Below are 25,557 nucleotides of genomic sequence, written 5' to 3' on the forward strand. Positions count from 1 at the left end.
AAAATGGACTAACACACTTCCTAAAATATTCCAAGCAAAGATAATACCTTCCTCCATGGTAGTTATACTTATCAGGGATACCATAATCTTTGTGCATGCATTTGACTCTCCAGGAAGCATGTGAAACCCCAGAAGCCAAACGCTGCCCACTGAACTAGAAACCCAGGCCTCCTCTGCTTGGCTCCCTGGGCTGCTGATTAGTCCCAAACCTGGAGCTCTATCTGCTGGGATTCTTCAGCCTGAGGAACTGCAGGTCAAGAGAGGATAGGTGGGCAGGTGATTACAGTGGCAAATAAAAGGCAAAAACAGTGGCATCTGCCAGAAGGATCAGTCAAGCAGAATTATTAAATTAATAGGAAGAAGGACAAGGAAGAGGAGAACTAGCACTTGTTGAGGATTTAGTTTATGCCAGATACTAATGCTTACATGTTTTGTGGCCTTTACAACACCCCTAGTATGTCAGTACTATTATTATCTCTAATTTATAGATGCAGAAGCTGAAGTTTGGAGAAGACACATGGCATGTTCACAGTTACACAGTAAGTAGGTAACAAAGCAAGGACGTAAACCTACATCTATAGGATTCCGAAGCCTGTGCTCTTAAGCAATTAGTTTCCCTGGTATCCCAAACAGCTACAGGGTGAGACAGAGCCAAGGCAGGGGAGTTCGATGCTGAAAACCTGCCCGCCCTGCAGGTCCCTTCTTCAAGGAGCCTTTCCTCCCTGAGTGGTTCCACGAGGGATTGCTGCACAAACTGATTCTCCAGCACCCTCATGAACATACCCAAGAAAGCCAATTTCTGTTTATTGATCAAATGGAAGGAATAGAAAGAGTTAGCTGGGTGTGAGAAGTTTTACCCCAATCTTCAGGTCTGTGTGTACCTAACATACCACGTTCATTCCCACCCTCAAAGTCATTTGGGAGGCTTTGCCCCCTCCTCCTCCTAGACCCCATCTTTCTGCACCAAAGCTCTCGCCTCTTCCCCGCTGCCCATCCTGCTGCTAGCCCCAGCCCTTGCCTCAGCTCCTCTCTTCCCTCTGAGCCCTTCCAGCCTCTGGCTGCTCAAAATGTGGCCCACAGACCAGCAACCTTGGCCTCACCAGGGGGCATCTTAGAAATGCAGGATCTGCAGGCACATCCACACCTTGTGAATCAGAATCATCATTTTAATAAACGATCCAGATGCACTTTAAGGTTTGGGAAGTGCTGGTTCAGCCCATAATACACACCCTTTTTCCGTCAGAATCACAATGCCAGGGCTGCCCTTTCTCCTAAGGAAAACTTATCTCATGTGACTCTGAAGTCAATGTATTACCTCTCCTAAAGACATTAGCCTTTTATCTTATTTTTTATAATTTCAACTATTACTTTAGATCCAGGGCGTGCACGTGCAGGTTTGTTACATGGGTGTATTGCATGATGCTGAGGTCTAGGGTACAACAGATCCCATCATCCAGGTAGTGAGCACAGTACCCAGTAGTTTTTCAACCCTTTTCCCCTCCCTCCCTCCTCTAGTAGTCCCCAGGGTCTGTTGTTGCCATCTTTAAAGACATTAGCCTTTTAAAAAAGCTGTATCCTCAGCTAAAGGAATTCCAGGCTCGTGGGAAACCTACTCTTGCCTCCTGAAATCACACCATGCCAACGGCTGCCAGACCATCTCCCTGGAAAGCTGGCCCTGTTTTCCTGCCTGTGAAGTGTACGTCTTCTTCATGCCATGACTACACACCAGTTTGGGGAGCAAAGTAAGTGTCTTCAGGTAGATAGGACAAAGTACGGTGTATCTGTGCAGGTCTATCTGCTATAGGATAATACATTAAGCAAAGAATTTCACTGTAGAGCATGCTTTAGTCCCCAACTGTCCTCCAAAGCAAGCAATAAATCTTAACAAGAAGAGAAATAATGACTAGGAAGAAGTACAACATGGGTAGGAGGGGTGTTTTAAAGAATGCCTCAAGACAAATGTCATGTTCTAGATGCTTAGGATGAATCCCTGTATATTTAGAATCCCACTCTCAGCTAGCAACACACATGTTATTATCCCACTGTCACTGGAAACATTTAAGAGCAAAAGAAAAATTTCTCTGGGAATGAAGTAGTACAATAGCCCTTGAGGTCTTATAATTAAAGGATATATTTGCTCAAGGGGAAAACAACCAAATCAATTTTAAAAGGCAACAGCTGAGTAAAAGCAAGTTCTTTGTCCATTAGGGGTTGTAAAAGGAAAATTATAACCTGGCACCGCCTTCAGACAGCCTTTGATGCTCAGTCATTCTACTTGCTGTTGAGCTTCTCTGTAACAATCCACTTAGAAAAAAAATCCAAGAAATAAGGCTTGGTAAGCTCATAAAGTTAGAGTGTCTTCCGCAGAATTGTACTATACTTCTCAAAATGACTCAGAAATATTTAACACTATAAATAAAAAAAGAAATACTTCTGTATGAATATACAAATTTTTCAGGCTTAGGATAATCATAAAGGTAAAATATGCTTGGACCGCGTATTCTAAGAAAAAATGTATCACTGAAATGAAAACAGCAATTAATATTTCACTGTTTCATCAATATATTGCTTGTATTCATCTACATCCCGTTTTGTTAAAGAAAAAAAGAGTGAAGGCTGGGTGCAGTGGCTCATGCCTGTTATCCCAGCACTTTGGGAGGCCGAGGCAGGCGGATCACCTGAGGTTAGGAGTTCAAGACCAGCCTGGCCAACATGGTGAAACTCCATCTCTACAAAAATACAAAAATTAGCTGGGCATGATAGCGGGTGCCTGTAATCCCAGCTACTCAGGAGGCTGAGTCAGGAGAATCGCTTGAGCCCGGGAGGCAGAGGTTGCAGTGTGCCAAGATCGCACCATTGCACTCCAGCCTGGGTAACAGAGCGAGACTCCGTCGCAAAAAAAAAAAACCGAAAAAGAAGAAAAGAAAAGAAAAAAAAGAAAAAAAGAGCGGGGAGGAGATTGAGGTCAGTGTATAAGGATGGAAAGAAAATGGCAATGTGAAATTACCAAAAATCAAAAACAAAAAAAAAGGAGTAAAAGCAAAATTACAGATAGGGATGAAATGTTGAACCCATAATGAGGTTTGCACACAAAATAATGCAGGCCATGAAGCTCTGTCCACCTGCATGGGGGAGCCATACATTTGACCCTGTGCTTCTAGTAGCCAGCAAAAAGAAGGAAACATAATCCCAGGGCTCATACATTTTTGTTTTATTTTGTTTTTCAGTGTCCCAAAGAAGCACAACTATTCCGGGACTAAAAGGATTGTCCAAAAGGATCTTTGCAGGGGAGCACAGTGGGCGGTGATGAACAACATCATGACAGCATCCTGCAAGAGGGACAGCAATTATGACCAAACACCCACACGGGTCATGAGCATCCCAGCTAAGCCCAGCACAGACGGGACAGGAGAGTCACGTACATTGCCATTACACAGCGCCTAAGGCTGGCTCTGGCACCAGACTAGGGGGAGCAAATCCTCGGTGTATCCCATACAACCCTGTGAGGCTACAAATCATCTCTGGGCTTCCCTTTTCCCCTTCTAGAATGTGGGGACCCACCTCATAAGCTTGTGGTGAGGATTAAATGAGTTAATAATGGTAAAGTGCTTAGGTCAATTTCTAGCATGTGAATTATGTTAACAGTAAATTTATGTTGTATCTGCCATATATATATAATCATTCTTAAATTCTAAGTGATTACCTTTTGAAGCAGATGTTGAAGAGTTTTCGAAGACTTACAAGATTACCTACCACAAAAGAGCAACATACTTTCTCCCTACCATCTATTTTTGAAATATTTAAATTAATACAATTAATACTTTAAATATAAATGACCAAAGATCCAACCTTTTCATTATTTCTTCAGTGTGTTCTAAGTTATAAAAGACAAATATTTTTACTATCTGTTGCATATGTATGGCTTTGGTATGTGAGGGACGTATGAGAATAGGGCAGACATAAGTAAGGAAGTCTCTGTATCTTCATTCATTCGTACATGAAGTAAACATTTGCTGGATTATTTCTATACACCAGACATTTTCCTAGGTGTTGGGGATATAGAAAGGGACAGAATATTATTCTGTACTCCAGTCAGAATTCAATTGAGATCTCTCTGTCTCTCTGCGCACACACACACACACACACACACACACACACTGAATACATCATATGCACTTTTTAAAAACTTCAGTATGGTCACCCCTCAGTACTTTCCTTCTTTTTTTTTTCCAGACAGAGTCTTGCTTTGTTGCCCAGGATGGAGTACAATGGTACAATCTCCGCTCGCTGCAACCTCTGCCTCCCGGGTTCAAGTGATTCTCCCATCTCAGCCTCCTGAGTAGCTGGGACTATAGGTGCGCGCCACCACGCCTGGCTAATTTTTGTACTTTTAGTAGAGGCAGGGTTTCACCATGTTGGCCAGGCTGGTCTCGAACTCCTAATCTCAGGTGACCCGCCTGCCTCGGCCTCCCAAAGTACTGGGATTACAGGAGTGAGCCACTGCACCAGCATTTTCCCTTCATTCTTTAAGAGATGACAACTGGAAAGCTTTGGCAAATTTCAGCCAGTAGAAAAGCAAGTCAGAATACTGCGTGTCACTCCTAGTCCCAGCGATAGTCAGAACCTCCTAGAAGGAAGTGATTGAGGAGAGCTTAATAAAGAACCTACAGCATTGACAAAGTCGTGGGCAGTGGGAGGGAAGCCTTCTGGTGATGGGGAAGCATCTCAGAGCTAAGAAAGTCTGAGAACCTCTCCTACCCTCAGCTGAAGGAGAGAAAACAGATGCTGGATCCCAGACAGAGCTGGAACCTTATAGTGAGTTGCCTACCAGGAGCCAAGATCCTCATTAGGATGAAACAGCTGGGATACTGCAGCCTATGGGCCAACAGAGGCAGCTGGGGGACCAAATGCCCCATTGTCTTCACTCTCCTACCCCCTGAACACCTGTGATACCTCCCCCCAAGCCTGTTGCTGCTGTCCAGGAAGGTCACCAGCCTGGGTCACTGGGCACAGAATGGGGGGTGAGTGGACAGAGAGAAGGGAGACTATCTGGGTCACAAGAGGGCTTGGGTTGTTTAAAGTTTCAAATAATTAACAAATGTATCTTGAACTACATCACCAAATCTGAGCCAGAGAAGAGACGTGAGGTAGCAGAGAAGAGGAGGCCCTTTCAGGATGGGACGACGACAGCTCTGAAGAAAAAGTTCAGTAGGCCAGGCACCAGTGGCTCACAGCTGTAGTGCCAGCACTTTGGGAGGCCGAGGCAGGAGGATCACTTGAAACCAGGAGTTCAAGACCAGCCTGAACAACATAGTGAGGCCCGATCTCTACAAAAATAAAATAAAATCAATAGTCAGGTGTGGTGGCACGTGCCAGTGCTCCTAGCTACTGGGGTGGCTGAAGCAGGAGGATCACTTGAGCTCAGGAGTTCCAGGCTGCGGTGAGCTATGATCACGCCACTACATTCCAGCCTGGGCGACAGAGCAAGATCCTGTCTCAAAAATAAAAGAAAAAAGAAAGAAAATAAAAGTTACAGTACATGGCCTAGAGCAGCACTACTCAAAGTGTGGTCCATGGACCAGTGCTGGTCCAGGAACTGTTTGCTATTCACCCACAATAAAACAAGGGGCCAGGGGAGGTGGCTCACGCCCATAATCCAGCACCTTGGGAGGCCGAGGCAGGCGGATCACCTGAGGCCGGGAGTTTGAGACCAGCCTGGCCACATGGCGAAACCCTATCTCTAGTAAAATTACAAAAATTAGCCAGGTATAAATGGCATGTGCCTGTAGTCCCAGCTGTTGGGGAGGCTGAGGCAGGAGAATGGCTTGAACCCAGGAAGTGGAGGTTGCAGTGAGCCAAGATCGCGCCACTGCCTTCCAGCCTGGGAGACAGAGCAAGACTCCATCTCAAAAATCAATCAATCAAACAAGGACAGAAATCGAGAGTCAGCATTTAGAAAGCTTTAAAACAATTTAAAAGAGTAAGCTGATATCTGTTAAATCTGCTTTTGTTAAATGGGGCTTATACTTTGTATGTCTTTAGGTTTTATTTCCAACTTTTCTAGACTTTGGCCTAGGCAAAGAATTCATGACTAAGACCTCATAAGCACAAGCAACAAAAACAATAATATATAATTGGGACCTAATTAAACTAAAAAGCTTCTGCACCACAAAATAAATAATCAACAGAGTGAACAGACAACCTGCAGAATGGGAGAAAATATTTGCAAACTTTGCATCTGGCAGGGGACTAATATCCAGAATCTACAAGGAACTCAGTTCAACAACAACAAATAAATGACCTGGAGCTCAAGACCAGCTTTGCCAACATGGCAAAACCCCATCTGTATTAAAAATACAAAATTAGCCGGGTGCAGTGGCGGACGCCTGTAATCCCAGCTACTGGGGAGGGTGAGGCATGAGAATTGCTTGAACCTGGGAGGCAGAGGTGCAGTGAGCCGAGATCACGTCACTAAACTCCAACTGGGCAACAGAGCAAAATCCTGTTTCAAAAAAAAATAAAAAATAAATAAACAGGGGCTTGTGTGAACACTATAGCCACCTACCCACAGAAGCAAGTAGGGGCAGCCCAAGCCAGGTGTCAGGCCCACCTGCTCTAAATACCAGACACCTTCAGGCCCAGCCCTGCCCAGGGCCTACGCCAAAAGACACCCAATCCTGGCAGTGCGGGTGCGATGCCCTCCCCATGAAACACAGAGATTTACACAACAGCCGTCCACACAGTCTTCCTGCCCTTGCCTCACTCCACAGCAAGGAGGCTGGACTGCGCTCTCATGTGCTTTATCTCGCCTGGGCCAGTCTCTGGCTGGGCACTCTTGCCCTCATGAGAGCTGTGCCAGCTGCTCTGCCCACCTGGGACCCTGTGCTGGAGACAGCACCTGGATTTCAGCTGCCTGAGCCCACCTGGATGGCAATTTAAACTGATTCCAACGAGGGGAAGAGTGCTGCATCTCCCGGCTCTGGTCTTCCTTGCCCCACTCACCCTCCCCATCTCTTTGGGAGCTCCCAGGATACTTGGTGCAAGAGGCACCTCGAGGGATGGTGAGAGTCTGCCCAGCAAGGATGACTGTGAGGGGAGGGGAAAGAGGTGAATGTTCCATGCTGGTTATGCTGGTTATTCTGTGATGTTGAGGAGCGACAAAGGTAAACACACAATTTTATCATTCAAAGTGTTTAAAACCTATGGAACAGAGTATGTCACGCATGGTGCGCTGAATCTGGAATTCCTAAGCCATAGAATGTTTGCATTTGTGGTTTGAAAATTAAACAGAGCAATGCAATAGCTCAGGAATTTGCTTTCAAGTGAGAGAGACACGGGCACATAAAACATCCTTATCTGCAGGCTACAAGACCAAAGGGAACCTTGTGAGGAAGAGCAGCAGGAGCTGCCAGGTGGCGGAGACAAAACCTGGCCCCTCTGGTCTAGAGTGAGCTGTGCGATTCCTGGGGAGACAGGATGGTCACACTGTCTGTGCCCCGAGGCCACTTGGGGGACCTAGTACAACTGTCCTAGACAGGCAAAGAGCTTGGTCTTGCTGGAGCCCCGCTTATGGGGGAGCCCCAGACCCCTTAGCTCACTCCTCACCCATCTCCACTCCCCTCTCTGCACACACACCCCCAGCGACTCAGCAGGCCACCACTCTGCCAAGGACACAGCATGGCGCCCTCCTCAAGGCTGGCAGTGACCACCAGAAAAAATGGTGGGTTAGGCCAGGCGCGGTAGCTCATGCCTGTAATCCCAGCACTTTGGGAAGCCGAGGAGGGCGGATTGCCTGAAGTCAGGAGTTCAAAACCAGCCTGACCAACATGGTGAAACCCCAACTCTACTAAAAATACAAAAAAATTAACTGGGTATGGTGGCCCATGCCTGTAATCCCAGCTACTCAGGAGGCTTTGGCAGGAGAATCACTGGAACCTGGGAGGCGGAGGCTGCAGTGAGCCGAGATCATGCCACTGTACTCTAGCCTGGGTGACAAAGCAAGACTCTGTCAAAAAAAAAAAAAAAAAGAATGGTGAGTTATACTGTTATACTTAGAAAAGATGGTTTGGTTTGGTTCTTGCTTTTTCCTAAAGTAAGGAAATGCAATGGGAGTAGAAAGTGAAAAAGAGAGAGAGGAGAATCACAGAAACAGGAATAGTGAAAAAAGAGGCATCAGGAAGGAAAGAGTGAAGGAAGACCATTTGGTGGTACAGGAAGGCTGCAGGGTCACAGGTATGAGAAGGAGCAGGGACTCTGCGGGGGCTGGGCAGGTGCCCTGAGGACAGCGGGCAGAGGAGAAAAGGTGCCAGGCACAGTTGACTCCCCTGAGACACCACATTTAACTCAAGCTTCCATGAAGTGTCATAAAGAATTCATGCAATTCAGTGTTTCCTTATATATGCTTGCCATTAATAGTAATAGGAAAATGGCCATGATTTAAAGCCCAAATGTGCTTGAAATTGCAAACGTTTCACAAGGGAAGAAGCACATAAAATAGTTTTCAAGATTAGCTAAGGAATGAAATATGCTCTTTTTAAAAAATCAATTTCCATTTACTGAGTATTTTTCTGATTCTGTTGGCATTGAAGGATCTCTAGCAAGCCAGCCTCATTCTGAGACAAAACAGTCAGAAGCTCCTATCAGGGGGACAGGGTGGCAGGAGGCAAGATAGGGCAAGGAGGGCATCAGGAAATAGTTCATACTGGGGAGACGGAGGACATCAGGAAAACTCCAAGGAAGCTTTTTCATTGATAACTCAGATCCTACCAGAAATCATTGTTCCTTTTGTCCTCTTTCTATAGAACCTTTTATTTTCTCCAAAGAGAAAACAGCTTTATTGTTTTTCTAATTCTAAAAGTAATACATGCTCATTGTAGAAAATACAGATGTATATGTATATACCATTGACTACTACTCAGCCATAAAAAGGAATGAATTAATAGCATTCGCAGCAACCTGGATAGGATTGGAGACTATTATTCTAAGTGAAGTAACTTAAGAATGGAAAACCAAATATCATCTGTTCTCGCTTATATGTGAGAGCTAAGCTATGAGGATGCAAAGGCATAAGAATGACACAATGGACTTTGGGGACTTGGGTGAAAGGGTGGGAGAGAGATGAAGTATAAAAAGCTACAAATCCCAGCACTTTGGGAGGCCGAGACGGGCGGATCACGAGGTCAGGAGATCGAAACCATCCTGGCTAACTCGGTGAAACCCCGTCTCTACTAAAAAATACAAAAAACTGGCCGGGCGAGGTGGCGGGCGCCTGTAGTCCCAGCTACTCGGGAGGCTGAGGCAGGAGAATGGCGAGAACCCGGGAGGCGGAGCTTGCAGTGAGCTGAGATCCGGCCACTGCACTCCAGCCTGGGCGACAGAGCGAGACTCTGTCTCAAAAAAAAAAAAAAATGCTACAAATTGGATGCAGTGTATACTGCTTGGGTGACGGTGCACCAAAATCTCACAGATCACCACTATAGAACTTACTCATGTAACCAAACACCACCTGTTCCCCCAAAACCTATAGAAATAAAAATTAAAAAAAAAAAAAATACAGATAGTATAGGTAACATGGATTGAGTTCTTACAGCATGTAAGGCACTATTCTGAGAGCTTTTTCTGTATTATCTGATTAATTTCTCACAAGAACCCTCCTAGGTTGGTACTAGATTTATCCCTGTATTTCAGATGAAGATACTCACCCTGAGACATTAGTTAGATTCCAGTTACACACAGCTAGGAAGCTGTGGAGTGAGATGTTTACCTAGGTAAAAACCCAGAGCCAGCAAGCTGACGTACACTGAGATTTACAGAAGAAAGTAAAAATCACCGATGATCCACTGAGAAACACTCTTAGCATATTCAAGTATCTCTTTCCTCACTTTGTTCTTTGCTTATACAGGCACATTATTTTTTCCTACCAAACGTGATCATTCCATATGATCTAGCTAGTTTACATATAGTTTTGGTCTGTTTCTTCACCATATAGTACGGACACATGTTGTGTCGATAAAGACCATTCTATGGCACCATATGGTGCCTATTAATCCACTAACTGAGTCAGTCCCCTTTTATTGGACATGAGATTGTTTCCCACTGGATGCTATTTTTATAATGCTTTGGTGAATATCCTGCATCGGACATTTGAGCATTTATCGCATGAATTCCTTTGGATAAATTCAGAGTAATAGTTTCATGTCAAAGATAGAAATTTTTTTTTAATGCAAATATTCTGGGAAGTAACATCAGTACTGAGTTCCCAGAACTTTCGTGTGAATGTGTTTATAGATACTTCACTCCCCAGAAGAGATAAGGCGGCCTAAGCTCATTAAAAGGGGGAACAAGAGGATCAATGACAACTTCTCTAGGTAATAATAATAAAATTCCATATCATAGATGATATGTAAATGTAAAGCACTAGAGTGCTTTACAATGGTCAAAGAACATTCACATACACTCACAGGAGTCCCTAGCCATAAGCAGGGTCCTCTCCACCTGCCAAGCCTACCATTAGATCCTGGATACCCTACACCAGTCTGCCGCAGTTCTGTGCCTGGGTCTCTCTCCTGCCATGACCACCCCTGCATAACCAAAGATTGGCACAGCAGCCTGGGCTCTTCCTTCCCGGACTTCGTACTACCAATGCCACAGCATGCCATCTTCCTTCTGTCTTCTTAACTGCATGGACAACCCTCAGAGAAATGGGATTAACCTTTTCTAAAAGGCACCAGGGGCATTGTACTGCTCATTTTTCTCTCATTAGCATGGGCCACATGAACCATGGTCCTGGGAGTTCTCAAGAAATGAACCTTGTCTGCATGTCTGTTGTCAAGTTATACAAGAAACCCATAAAAGACGGGCTGATTCAGCAGCCCTCAGGCTACCTGCTCTGGTTCCTCTCCCCAGCCCACAGGCTGCCTTTCCCATGTGATGCCAAACTCTGGTTTTCACCCTTCGTGATGAGAAAGATCCCTCTGATGACTTTACAATAGCCTTGATCCTGGGAAGTGACCAAATGCCAGTCATAATTGTGTGTTGACCCAAAGTTGCATCGTAAGACTCACCCAGGAGGTCACAGTGACCTCCGTTTATCATTTTATCATCTTAACGTCTATCTGTATAGAGAGAACATTCCAGAAGAAGTGTTTTGTTTCCTACTGTTGCTGTTCCCTAGTATAGTTTTTATCTTTGTTCCTATTTCTTGGATTTATGTTGACTGCCTACAGCCTTCTGAGTATTTTGGAAGGAAACATATTTAATTCATTTTCTGTTATGTCTGTTATATTTGTGGTGCTAGTATTATGAAAACCAACAAATGTAAATGTTAGCTTAAAATAGAACAGAGCTGTCCATGATGACAGCAAGACATATAACCCAGTGGAATAATAAGAAAACAACAGTATTGAAATTCACATTTCCATTTAATTCCATCTTAGTGGAGGACACAGTATATTCTGGCACTTTTAAGCCCCATGGATACAAAAAGAATATGTTCACACAGCCCCTGAGCTTAAGGAGCACACAGTGGATCAGCCTTTACAGCACAGCTTAGCAAATGCCTCTGAGTAAACAGACACAGTTCAGAAGGAAGCAGGCAGTCAGGAAGGGTTTCCAGCAGGCAGTATTTGAGTTATCTTGGGAAGAAGGTAGCCAGACCAGGCAAGGTGGGAAGGAATTCCAAGAACCGTGAATAGCACCAAAATAATGCCCAGAGCCAGGGAACATCATGGAATGTTCAAGGAATTACAGTTAGGTCCCTACTGACATAGCATAGGACTTGCAGGAGAAAGTACCATTTAAGATTAGGCTGACAAAAAGTCTAGGGGCTAGACTGAAGGAGCGTATGTGCCATGTTAAGAAACTTGGACTTCATTCCAAAAGTAATAGAAAACCACTAAAGGATACTAATCAGGGAGAACAGCATACTGAGATCTTTGTTTTGCCCTGGTAGTAATGAGAAGATTGATTGATAGGTAGACCCTTGGAAGACTGCCAACCTGATTGTTTCTAATCTTTCTCACCTCACCACTATGGATTCTGTTCCTTTCAGGCTGATTCTAAAACAAGGTGAGCTGAGAGTAGATGCTAGGAAATCAGTTAGAAGACTGGTAGACTAATCATGGGGAGAGCTGTCACGGTCTCCACTACAACAGTGCAGTATCAAGGCGGAGGAGGAGTCAGACTCCAGATATATTATGGCGCAAGACATAATGAGTTTACTAAATGGTAAGTGGGGAGGGAGAGGGAAGTGGAGGGCTATGGAAGAGACCGAGAGGGATGCTGGGTAAACTGGCTCTTGGAAAGGAGCAGCCCTGATTTATAACATTTGCTGATTTCCGTAGTGTAAATGCTCCCACCACAGCCAATATCAACGTACTGAGCTGATGTACCACTTCTAGTCTTGCCCACACAAACCTCCCTTCTATGTTCTTTCCTCATTCGGGCTGGTTGGAATAAAGATGATCCACAGGGCAAACTTGGGAACCCACGTGTTGAAAAAGGCAGACCCAGTTATGGAAGGAGTTTACGTCTTTGAAACACTGTTTGGAGGTGAACTGCTTAACCAGGATCCGCTGTGTTTGTATTTAGCCACAGTGTTAATCAGCGTTCTCCAGAGAAACAGAACCAATAGAATGTATGTGTGTGTGTGTATAAAAGAAATAAATAGAAATAAAAAGAAATAAGAATAAATAAATAAATAATAAGAAGAAGAATTTTAAAAAGAATAAATAAAAAAAGAAATAAAAAGAAAAAGAGAGGGATTTTTTTTTAAATAGAGGCAGGGTCTTACTCTGTCACCTAGGCTGGAGTTCACTGGTGCTATCAGAGCTCACTGCAGCCTCCAACTCCTGGGCTCAAGCAGTCCTCCCACCTTAGTCTCCTGAGTTGCTGGGACTACAAGTACATGCCACCATGCCTGGCTAATTATTTTATTTTTTTATACAGATGGGCTCTCACTGGGTTGCCCAGGCTGATCTTGAACTCCTGGCCTCAAGCAATCCTCCCACCTTGGCCTACCAAAGTGCTGGAATTACAGACATGAGACACCGCAACCAGACTGAGTTTTTCATGTATTAAAAGAAAACACCCGATTTCCAGATTCTTCCTAATGTATAAATTACTTCAAAGGCAAATTAACACTTTGAAGTTACTAAAGGACCATAAAGCCATAAAGGATGATATTGCATCCCTAGTAGCCCAGAGGATTTTATTGGCACCTGTTTTTCTACCCACTAATGAATTGTTTGACTTCAAGGGCTGTGCGTCATGATGATGTTCATTAGTAACACATTTATTGGCTCACACCTGCAATCCCAACATTTTGGGAGGCCGAGGCGGGTGGATCACGAGGTCAAGAAATCGAGACCATCCTGGTCAACATGGTGAAACCCCGTCTCTACTAAAAATACAAGAAAACTAGCTGGGTGTGGTGGTACATGCCTGTAGTCCCAGCTTCTCGGGAGGCTGAGGCAGGAGAATCACTTGAACCCAGGAGGCAGAGGGTGCAGTGAGCCGAGATCGCGCCACTGCACTCCAGCCCGGTGACAGAGTGAGACTCCATCTCAAAAAAAAAAAATGTATTAATAGCAAAATTGTTCTAAATATAATCTTCTGTATTTTCTAATTTTGTTATAGCTCTAAAATACTCTTAAAATGTTGCAGAGCGACTCAATTGTCATAAATGGAACCAACTGTAATTAATTACAGAACTAAAACTCTTCCACCCTCACCCAGAGATTTGGTCTCACAGCGATATGTTTCCATTACTACTATGCCCTGGGAAAGTTCAGGCTGATGCTGAATCATCCTTGGCTCATTCTACATTAACTCAGCAAATATTTATTAAACAACTATTGTATGCTAAACACTGTGCAAGATGTTGGGAGCAAAACATCTTGTAGTGAACGGAACACAGTGAACAAAAGAAGACATAGTCTCTGGCCTCCTGAAGCTTACAGTCTATACAATCCCTCAGGAATCCAGAAAGACTGAGTCAAAACCAAGAGCCATCCACCTTCTGGATTGGGCTGTGTCCACCCAGGGACCCAGCTGAGTCACCCTCCTTAGTGACCTCACCAGCCAACCATCTGTAGAGCCAGGTTAATCTCCAAAGTCCTTAAGCCCAAAAAGTAACAGAAACTAGCCCAGGCCTCCCTCCACATCTGAGTCAGCTACAAAGAATGTTTTTGGATTCATCCACCAAAGCCTCACGAAAGTTGAAGGGAATCAGAAAAAAAAAGATTCTAGAAGGCAACTACATACTGAATTCACTCTCAGATGATTGGATCCTGTATTTGCATCTGGCCCCTGGGGAGTTCACTGTCTGTGATGAATTCACGAAAAATGAGAAAGGTAGAGTAATGGGGCATTTCTCCTGTGACCTATTAATATTTTTCCTTAAAATTTATAATGTAGTTTCCCCTATTATACTTAACCTTGGAGCTTTAGAAACAATTTCTGAGTTTTCTATTTTTTGCATTTTAAATAACATTTTCATAGTATTTGCCTGTGTTAACATCTGCAGGGGGCTTCAGGGTCTCAATCTAGGCTTGCTTTCCTTATTTGTTTATTTATTTATTTAGAGATGGGGTCTCACTGAGTTGCCCAGGCTGGATTTAAACTCCTGGGCTCAAGTGATCCTTGTGTCTCAGCCTCCTGAGTGGTTGGGGCTGCAGGTATGAACTACTATGTCCATCTGGATTCTCTTTCTTCTGTCTTAGTTTGGGCCCTCCCGAAAGCCCTGAGGCAAAGACTTGAGTAGAGGTAGTTTATTTAAGAGTTGACCTCAAGAAGCACAAACTGGGGAGAGAGGAACATAATGGAACAAGAAAAGCCAAAAATCAATGTGTTCATGAGTGGGCTGCCACCAGAGGCAACCCAACAGAGGCTCCATTCTACCAGGGACACTCTGAGGAATTATGTAGAAGGCACTTTAGAACTGGCCCATTGATAGGCAGGGAAATGCGGTATTTTCCCACCAACTCCTATCCCTCTTGGAATGAGGATTGCCCCTTGGGGTATTAAGTGCTGGGCTTGCAGGCTGCTCTAGACACACCTTTTAGAAGCTCCTGTGGCTCCAGAAAGAGCCTTCAGCTAGGAAGCAGAGTCAGATGCAGGCCCTTGAGATGGGACAAGGGAACAGGTGTGGAAACTGTCCCTCCAGGCTGCCACTCAGAGGGGGACCAGGGAGCCATGGGCATCACAGCCTTTGCCTCTACAAGGTCCAAAGGACCATCTCTGCAGCTCTGTTCCTGCAGCCACATCTGCTGTCTCCAGGCCTCACTCCCCTGCAGCCCTGCAGAGCAGGGGCAGCGTCACCTTCTCTCCTCACACCTCCATCCTCTGAAGCCAACACTCAGTCCTTTTCAGGGCTTGGTGTTGGGGGTGAGTGATTGTCTTTATTTTTACTACTAACAGGTTAAAATAACAAATTTATACTCTTGGGAACATTACACATTGCATACAAGCCTCAAAATTCTTCTCCAGATAATTTTGTTGTTGTTCCCTGGAACACAATGAGTCAGGCTTGCTCTGTGGGGGCTGAAGTCACGGACCACAGGAACCCCCTCCACACCCACCTCCTTGTGTTTTTCCCTATACCTCACCCCGGGGAGGGAGCAGGAGGGCGAATATAGGGAGCCCGTAGAGTAGAAATCTGGTGTTTGGATTCTGGAGGAAGTCCAGGGTGTGTATGTAGAAACCATCGCTACACCTTCCGATCTCACGGGAGAGATCTCCAAAGCCCATGCCCCACTAGGAGTCCAGGAAGAACAAAGGTTCCTAGATTCCAAAGATTCTCCTTTTAAAAATTGGACATCCACATGCTTCAGTAAAACTGAACTCATTATATCTGGCCAGATGATACGAAAGCTTCCTGAAAGACATTGTGTTCTCATTCTATAGCCTGAAACTACTGCATAATGTATAATTAAATGAACTTGAACAACCCCAGAAAGTATGATGCCTCTAGTGAATCACAGAACTGTCCTACATTTACCACCTTTTAAGGGGAAACTGTCCTTTAAGATCAAGTCCGGGGGCCGGGCAGGGTGACTCATGCCTATAATCCCAGCAATTTGGGAGGCTGAGGTGGGCGGATTATCTGAGGTCGGGAGTTCAAGGCCAGCCTGGTCAACATGGTGAAACCCCGTCTCTACTAAAAAAAAAAAAAAAAAAAAAAAAAAAAATAGCCAGGCATGGTTGTGGGCACCTGTAATCCCAGCTATTTGGGAGGCTGAGGTAAGGCAATCACTTGAACCCAGGAGACGGAGGTTGCAGTGAGCCGATATCACACCACTGCACTCCAGAGCGAGACTCTGTCTCAAAAAAATAAATAAATAAAAAAAGATCAAGTCTGGAAGGTAATGTTTTTATTTGTCAAACTTGTTGGCCAAAAAAATAAAAATGAAAAACACCAACTAGTCTAAAAGAAAATAAGATCCTCACAACAGCACAAGCTGTCAAATTGACGACAGCACATCAGAATCAAATTTTAGTTCTTAGCAGGTGAAAAGAAGTGATTTTGTAGTAACAAATTTATGATCCGTATTTTATTTCTCAACCATGCATCAAAATTCCCACTTTTCTCCCTCTAAGGTCTTAATGTTACTATTAAATTATGAAATCTAACCTCTCAGTGACATTCTTATGGTTAATTCCAGCCAAAGGAAGAAAACACAGATCTTACCAATGGGGCAAAAAATAGGAATCTTACAAGACACAACATGCTTGTTAAAACATGTCATGCTCCGACACAGAAGAGGAAAGAAATATCTTCAGTCTGATAGAACTGATCGTGCTTTTCCTGCTCCTAGACTTTCTTATTTTCTTCAGCATTATAGGTAGTGTTTTCTAGAGGCACAGATGTGATCAGTCTGTTCTTTTTAATGAGAGTTTATTAAAGTTCACTTTATTTTATTAAATAAGTTCACTTTATTTTATTAAACAAAAAAAAACTTTAGAGCAGTCTTTAGAGCTGCTCTAAATAAGTTTTAAATTAAGCAATTAACTCATTTAGAACTTACAATAATCTTATGAGGTATGCACAGTTTTCTCATTTTATAAATGAGGAAACTGAGGCAGGGAGCAGATAAATATATTTGTTAAAGCCACACAGCAAGTGAGCAGAGCAATCAGGACAAACTGAGCCAGGCTGACTCCAGAACCCACACTCTCAGCTGGCTCGCAGAGCAGGTGGGTGGACACAGGCCTCATGAATATGCATACCATGACTCAAGTTTGTCAGCAACCAGCAAAGTACTGAACTGTTCCTATGTTGATATTTTCTTAATTGTCTTAATTAGGGAATTTTTCAGTACATCAAAAGGGGGCTTTTAAAGTAGGTTTAAAAAAAAGTTTTAAAGAAAAAAGAACAATCCAGCAGATATGGGTAAGTTCAGTATGGGTCATTTTAACGGATTAAAATTCCCTGTTAACTACAAAAACCCTCAGTTAAATAAGTGATATAGGCCGGTCATGGTGGCTCATGCCTGTAATCTTAGTACTTTGGGAGGCGGAGGTGGGCAGATTGCCTGAGCTGAGTAATTCAAGACCAGCCTGAGCAACATGGTGAAACCCTGTCTCTACTTAAAATACAAAAAGTTAGCCAGGCATGGTGGCACATGCCTGTAGTCCCAGCTACCTGGGCGGATGACGCACCAGAATCACTTGAGCCTGGGAGGCAGAGGTTGCAGTGAGCCGAGTTTGCCCACTGCACTTCAGCCTGAGCAATAGAGTGAGACCCTGTCTAAAAAAAAAAAAAAAAAAAAGTGATACGGTAGGTAATTCTTGGTTAGTATTGTCAGAAGCTACTGAATGAACGCTAGAGGTTAGGTATCAGAGGGATAAGACTAAATTATAGCTGAAAGGAGGCTTATAGAGTCTTTTGAATCATGAAGGCTCTCTGTGAACTCCTGCAGATACAAATTAATGGTGAAAATACTCTCAGGAGAGGTCTAATTTAGCACAACACATGAACTAAAGAGGTTGAAAGCCCTTCTGTCACAAAACTGCCCAATCCAAATGAAAAGAACACATTCTAAGAAATCTCAGTATCATTCCATTTCTATACTATGGGATGCATTTACCTTTTTATTTCTTTCAAGTAGTATTTTTATATGAACTGTACTCTATGCTTAACTCTTCCCAGCAAAAAGAAGAGTATACACATTAACATTAGTATTAGCATGAGTTTTAGTATTGGTATTGACATGACAAACTCAGGTAATAATAGCAGTAGTCTTCTTCCTCCTGTTTACGTTACGATCTGCACACAAGCACACAAGCATGTTGCTGTCTCCATCATAAACAAATAAATCTTCTCTTTACCTGGCTTTTCAATGATTCTCCCCCATGTCTTTTTGCCCCATTGAGCAGAACTCTTAAAATTGATTTCCGTATTAGATGCTTCAATTCCTCTCACATTCTCTCTTGATTTCCCTACAGTTAACTTTTCAATTCTGTCTTATCAAAGTCACCAATGATCTCCACACGGGCAAATCCAATGGTCATTTACTGGTCAGTTATCCGTCTTTTGTTATTTGGCTTATCAACGGTATTTGACACAGTTAATTTCTCCCTCCTTTTTTTTTTTTTTTTTTTTTTTACTTGAAACACTCTCTTTCCATGAATCCTTTTTTTTTCTTAACAGTTTTATTGAGATACAATTCACATACCATACAGTTCACCCATATAAAGTGTACATGCCAATGGTCTTTGGCATATTCAGAGTTGTCCAACCATCATCACAATCAATTTTAGAACATTTTCATCACCCTCTCTCCAAAAACATACCTATTAGTAGTCACTCCCCAATTTCCTCCAAAACCCCTAGCCCTAGGCAGCCACTAAGCTACTTTTCTCTCTATAGAGTTGCCTATCAGGACATTCCATATAAATGGACTCATATAAGATAGTCTTTTATACCTAGCTTCTTTCACTTACCCTGATGTTTTCAAGACCTTAAAAACATCATGCCAAGTTAAAGAAGCCAGTCACAAAAAGACAAATACTATATGATTCCACTTATATGAGCTTCCTAGAGTTGTCAGTTCACAGTAAGAGAAGCAGAATGTTGGCTGCGAGCAGCAGGAAAAAGGGGAATGGGGAGTTGCTGTTTAATGGGTACAGAGTTTCAGTATTACAAGATGAAAAGGGTACTGGAGATGGATGACGGCGATGGTTGCACAATGATGTCAATGTACATAATGCCACTGAACCATATACTTAAAAATGGTTAGGATGACAAATTTTATGTTGTGTCTCTTTTACCACAAGTAAAAATAATAATAAAAATATCTTTGCCAATGAAACTATTTACAACTATTTTTTAAACTCATTTGATAGACAGGGATGGGGATCTATCTGCATGCTCCCAGGCACTGTTCCGGGTTTTGTTTTTGTTTTTGTTTTGAGATGGAGTCTCACTCTGTTGCCCAGGCTGGAGTGCAATGGTGCAATCTTGGCTCACTGCAACCTCCGCCTCCCAGGTTCAAGCGATTCTCCTGCCTCAGCCTCCCAAGTTGCTGGGATTACAGGCATCCGCCACCATACCTGACTAATTTTGGTATTTTTAGTAGAGATGGGGTTTCACCATGTTGGTCAGCCTGGTCTCAAACTCCAGACCTCAAGTGATCCACCCACCTCGGCCTCCCAAAGTGCTGGGATTACAGGCGTGAGCCACTGTGCCTGACCTGTTCTGGGTTTTAAGGGAAGCAAATATTAATCTAACAGGTTTAACAATGATTAGGGGATTAAAACTGAAGTTTGTTTTTACAATAATTATTATATCAGAAATCCCCATAGAAACAGTGATCTAAGCTCATGTTCCCATTCCAATTGAAAGTATAGCTCACCTGCCCCAGATCCAAGGTGAGATTGACTCTGTTGTACTGTGTGCCTGAGGACAGGGGAGGGCTTTGCCACCAACGTTCAGATCCATCAATGGCATTAGTGACAGGATGTGCTTTCCTGGGGTCCTCAGAATTGCAATAGTCACAGAACTGGCCCTGAAAAAAGAAAAAAAAAATTTTTTTAACTTTCAAGTAATTTTTTCTTATCCATATAGCAAATAGAGGGAACCAAAGAAAGACTATCTTACACAGCTTGGAGATGTCAGCTGTTAAAATTCACTGGAATGTATTCTGAAGTAGTAGTAAGGCTTTCTCCTTTTCATTTATCTTAAACCTTATCACCAATTTATGCCTCTGTTTATGGTGTTTTTAGGATATGGGGTCTATTTATCTTCCATCTTTACAGCTATGTTTTTGTTTCACACAACACTTCAAGAAGAGCCTGTTGTATTTGGGATGAAAAGAGGTTTTCACTTCAACAAATCCACTTCACTCTTTAAGTCATCCTCTGTGCAATTCTGTCTGCAGCACTGGGGTACAAAAAAGATCCCTCCCCACAGTCCCAGCGGGGCATCGAGGATCCGAACAACCATCAGGGAAGGGGTATACAGCAAGTGCCTCCACGGAGCAGACGGCTGCGGCCAGTGGCAGTAGATATTCCATGGTGGAAGACAGGGCATGTCCAGTGCCTGGGAGGACAGATAGGACTTTGCTAAGTGGCAGTGAGTGCAAACAGGGAAAGTGTTGCAGGTAGAGGAACCAGCACGAGCAAAGGCACAGGGGCCAGCTGGTCCGGTTTGACCTAAGCATCGAGAGACAAGGCTTGCCAGGTACACGGAGAGATGCGGCTGGCTGTGAATACCAGCACTGAGAAGTCAGTAATTAATTCAGTCAGTAGATGGGGATCCATTTTTACCTGCAGTGATAATCTGTTTGGTATTACAATCTCTAACTCCTTATTGAATTACTCTTTTTCTTGCTAGAAAGATTCTTTTGATCCTGGTTTTTGTTTTGGTTTGGTTTTTGCATAATTTTGCAGCCATTTACCATCTAAAACCTGAACATAGGCCTTTCTTCTATGTCGAATGTATTTTAAGTGGGTCAGAGGATCATGCTTCTCCAGGGATGGACTTCACATACTGAACTATCAGCTCCCAAACTAAACGCCCTTAGAGTATAACCATCACATAGGAGGGGACAAAGAGGCAAACTTATACCCACAGCCTCCCAAGGAATGTGCTGTGACAAAGAGGTAGCTCTGCCCCTAGCCAGATGCTGGTATGTAACCAAAGGTGTGACCACATGTTTTCATCTAGTATGCAACTCATGGTTCTTTCATGCGTGGTGAGGTATCTGTGCAGATCTTTATCTTTTGACATTATACAAAAATATTTCTATAACTCGGAAGCAGCACCTCGAGTGTATGTAGCCCCACTACTTGCTGAGGTCAGAGGCCATGTGTTTCCCACTCTTCCCTCTATCACTTCAGCCCAACACACTGCCTTGCGTCCACTAGAAACTCAACCAAGGAATAATTCCATCAGCCATTTCTCAAAAATGTTGGTTCTTTCTATAAAATGCATTGTCATAAGAAGGTGCTTAATGAATAACTTTTTTTTTTTTTTTGAGACAAAGTTTCACTCTTGTTGCCCAGACTAGAGTGCAATGGCATGATCTCTGCTCACTACAACCTCCGCCTCCCAGGTTCAAGCGATTCTCCTGCCTCAGGCTCCCGAATAGCTAGGATTACAGGCATGCGCCACCACGCCCGACTAATTTTGTACTTTTATTAGAGACAGGGTTTCTCTATGGTGGCCAGGCTGGTCTCGAACTCCTGACCTCAGGTGATCTGCCTGCCTCGGCCTCCCAAAGTGCTGGGATTACAGGCATGAGCCACCGTGCCCAGCCATGAATAACTTTTAAGCTAGGACATCTACACATTTACTATTAGTATGATCTTTATTTCTCCCTAAAGAACATTTTACCAGAACATTTAGCTATTTGATGAGGGAATTTAATTATTATTCCTCAAAGTTTAGAAGATTTACATCTGGCTAGAAGCAAAATCTCTCCCCAAAATGAGAAAGCTTAGGATTTACATTTATCTCCATCTCCACATTATAGACGTGAGGAATGCAGAAGGTGCTTTCTAGATTGTCAGAGTGGTTCTCAATTTCACAATAATAATCAAGATGAACATTTGTAGAGCACCTATTATGCACTGAGCACCACCCAGTTTACATTTTTATACTAAGATTATTATTATCTCCTCTATTTTACAGATGAGGAAAGAGAGTAGAATGTTAAGTAATTTTCCCAAGAACCACACCACTGGTCAATGGTAGAACTGGGACCTACGTCCAGGGTGCAGGGATAACGAGTGAACACTACCCTGTAACTCTCTAACAGCTACAACTCTGGTTTATTACACATCGGTGCATAATCACTAACAGACATTATTTCCTCTAATTTGTTTTAAATGGTAGCCTTCACAATAGCCTGAAGGCCTCTTTCATTAAGAATCATCTTAGCCTTTCTGCTGATATACCAGTCCTTCTGCAGCTCCTGTCCATGTCATTCAGCAGACTGGGTAAGAACACAGGCTCAGGAGCTTTAGCACTCACATTAGCCCTTGATCTCACAATTAGTAGGCACTAAAACTATATATATCAAATAGATATTTTGAGTCTGAGCAATAAATAATATATATTTTGAGTCGGAGCAAAAAATATATATTTGATAATATATATTTTGAGTCTGAGCAATAAATAATTTGAAAGCACATATTTTAAAAACGGCATCACAATTATACAGGCTAGTGTCAATACTGACATTCGGAAGACTGACTGATATAACAGATACATAAGTTAAAGGTAAATTCCAAGGAGCGAGCTTTGCCCAGGTAATAAAAATGAGTCAAACTTTCTGTTTATTTCTAAACACTATTGGCAAAAACTTTGACAGACAGCAAGGAATCTACAAAAACAACTTGTCAAACCAGTAATGCCCTAGATGACGGTTTTTCAGATTAACTTTGTATAACCAAGTTTAGATGATAAATTTTTTGCCATATAAAATAATTTCTAACAAAGAGTCCACAAGCTTAAGTTAAACATTAACAAGCAAAAGTGTAACATACACTTTCTGTTTGAAAAATAAAAAGATCAGTGTAAACATTGACTTTAAAAAGAAAAAAAAATTTATTCTAAAAATTTAATATTTTAAAATTAATAACTAGAAAGTTTGGCTTCTTTAAGTTACTCTAGGGTGAAAGATTTTTATTCAAATAGTTTTATTAAAATATTCCTTCTCTTTTCTTTCATTTGTTTTACTCCTGAAATTTCAGTAATTTTTACCCTACATCTCAATGTCATATTTACTGCAAATCAACCTACATGAAGAATCAAAAAGAATTTAGTAGTGCCCTAAAGGAAATCAGACTGTGGATCTAGAAGTGAAAAAAAAATCAGAAGAATGATTTTCTTAAGTGTTAAAACTCTATCCAGCCTTCTCAATCATTTTCTTGAGGTCTTCATGGAGAATTAAGTCTGTGTGGAAATGCTACATAGATAAGTAGACTTGTGGTTGAAGAACTTTCTCAGGGAGGCCAAGGTTATGACTAACCCTGCAAGTAAAGCCTTGGCACTAAGCAACAGGGTTTTGAGAGAAGACAACCTCGTGGAGCTTTTTAAAAGTGCAATACCTGACAATACTTTTGAAAATCAAACTTGTGGCCTTTTCACAAGATGGCACAGAAGGCGAAGAAGGAAGCTCCTGTTCATCCTAAAGCTGAAGCCAAAACGAAGGCTTTGAAGGCCAAGAAGGCAGTGTTGAAAGGTGTCCACAGCCACACAAAAAAAGAAGATCCTCACATCACCCACCTTCTGGCAGCCCATGGCGCAGGGACTCCAGAGGCAGCCCAAATATCCTCGGCAGAGTGCCCCAAGGAGAACAAGCTTGACCACTATGCTATCATCAGGTTTCTGCTGACAACTGAGTCCACCATGAAGAAGATAGAAGACAGCAACACACTTGTGTTCACTGTGGATGTTAAAGCCAACAAACACCAAATCAAACAGGCTGTGAAGAAGCTCTATGACATTGATGTGGCCAAAGTCAACATCCTGATTAGGCCTGATGGAGAGAAGAAGGCATATGTTCAACTGGCTCCTGATTACAATGCTTTGGATGTTTCTAACAAAATTCGGATCATCTAAACTGAGTCTGTCTGGCTAATACACCAGAAAAAAAGAAAGAAAGAAAGAAAGAAAAGAAAAGAAAAAAGGAAACGAAAGGAAAAGAAAAGAAAAGAGAAAAGAAAAGACAAGACAATCAAACTTATGGAGCAGAATAGAAAAGAATCCATGGGACTTCTCAGATGGAAGATCATTGAGGAGGATCTTTCCTTCCCGGGAGTATCAGTGGGACAGGCCACTTTGTTTTTTCTGTAGCCATATCTTCCAACAGACACTTATACCAACTTTACTACTTCATGGGTATACGCAAAATAAGAGGGCTTATGTATTTATAAGTCTCTGCTATTTCTGACTCAACCTGATGTTTTCCACAAGAATTGAAAGTAAAAAATGGTCAAGAGACAAGAACAAGAAGGATTTTTTAAAGGCAGGAGAAAAAAAAAAAAAACAGATGTATAACATTTGGAATAAAGGAAATAAAACTGTTATTATTTATTTAAAGATGATAAATTTATTTACATTAAAACTCCACATGAGGCCGGGCGCGGTGGCTCAAGCCTGTAATCCCAGCACTTTGGGAGGCTGAGACGGGCGGATCACGAAGTCAGGAGATCGAGACCATCCTGGCGAACACGGCGAAACCCCGTCTCTACTAAAAAATACAAAAAAACTAGCCGGGCGAGGTGGCGGGCGCCTGTAGTCCCAGCTACTCGGGAGGCTGAGGCAGGAGAATGGCGTAAACCCGGGAGGCGGAGCTTGCAGTGAGCTGAGATCCGGCCACTGCACTCCAGCCTGGGCGACAGAGCCAGACTCCATCTCAAAAAAAAAAAAAAAAAAAAAAAAAAAAAAAAACTCCACATGAGTCTGGGCACAGTGGCTCATGCCTGTAATCCCTACACTTTGGGAGGCCAAGGTGCATGGATTGCTTGAGCCCAGGAGTTCAAGAGCAGCCTTGGCAACATGGAGAAACCATGTCTCTACTAAAAATACAAAAGTATTAGCTGGGTGTGGTGGTGCATGCCTGTAGTCCCAGCTACTTGGGAGGCTGAGGTGGGAGGATCAATTGAGCCCAGGAGGCTGAGGTTGCAAAAAGTCATTGCATCTCTGTAGAATAGCAGCAAACAACTAGAAAATTTAATTAAAGAGAAAACGCCATTTATAATAGTCTCAGAGAACATCAAGTTATCTTAAAAGAAATTTGACAAATAAAAATTTTAAACAGTATTAACAGAATTTTGAAAATCTACATAAATGGAGAGTTAGCTAGAAGATAATATCAAAAACTTATCAATTCTCCCCAAATTAAGCTATAGAGACAATATTATGCCAGTGAAAACCTGAATAAGGTTTGAATTACAGTAAGGTAATTCTAAAATTTATATGAAACTTTAAAGGACCAAGATACTGCTGAAGAAGAAGACCGGGAGGAGGAAACTTGCCCCTCAAGGAATCGGAGCTTATTATGAAGCTATTGTAATTAAGGAAAGGCAAAATGAGACAAACAGACCTAT

At 42.7% G+C, this 25,557-nt stretch overlaps 1 protein-coding gene across 3 annotated transcripts in view; it reads right to left on the bottom strand.

Moving 5' to 3' along the window:
- The window catches only part of LAMA3 (laminin subunit alpha 3), a 283,212-nt gene that overhangs the window by 238,220 nt on the left and 19,435 nt on the right, over window positions 1-25,557 (bottom strand). For all 3 annotated transcript variants that reach the window (XM_007974442.3, XM_073006417.1, XM_007974441.3), the window contains exon 2: window positions 19,854-20,006. In XM_007974442.3, coding sequence (XP_007972633.3) covers window positions 19,854-20,006 — 153 coding nt within the window. The remainder of the gene's footprint in view (window positions 1-19,853; window positions 20,007-25,557) is intronic.

Source organism: Chlorocebus sabaeus, chromosome 18, assembly GCF_047675955.1.
Source record: "Chlorocebus sabaeus isolate Y175 chromosome 18, mChlSab1.0.hap1, whole genome shotgun sequence".
Classification (NCBI taxonomy): Eukaryota; Metazoa; Chordata; class Mammalia; order Primates; family Cercopithecidae; genus Chlorocebus; species Chlorocebus sabaeus.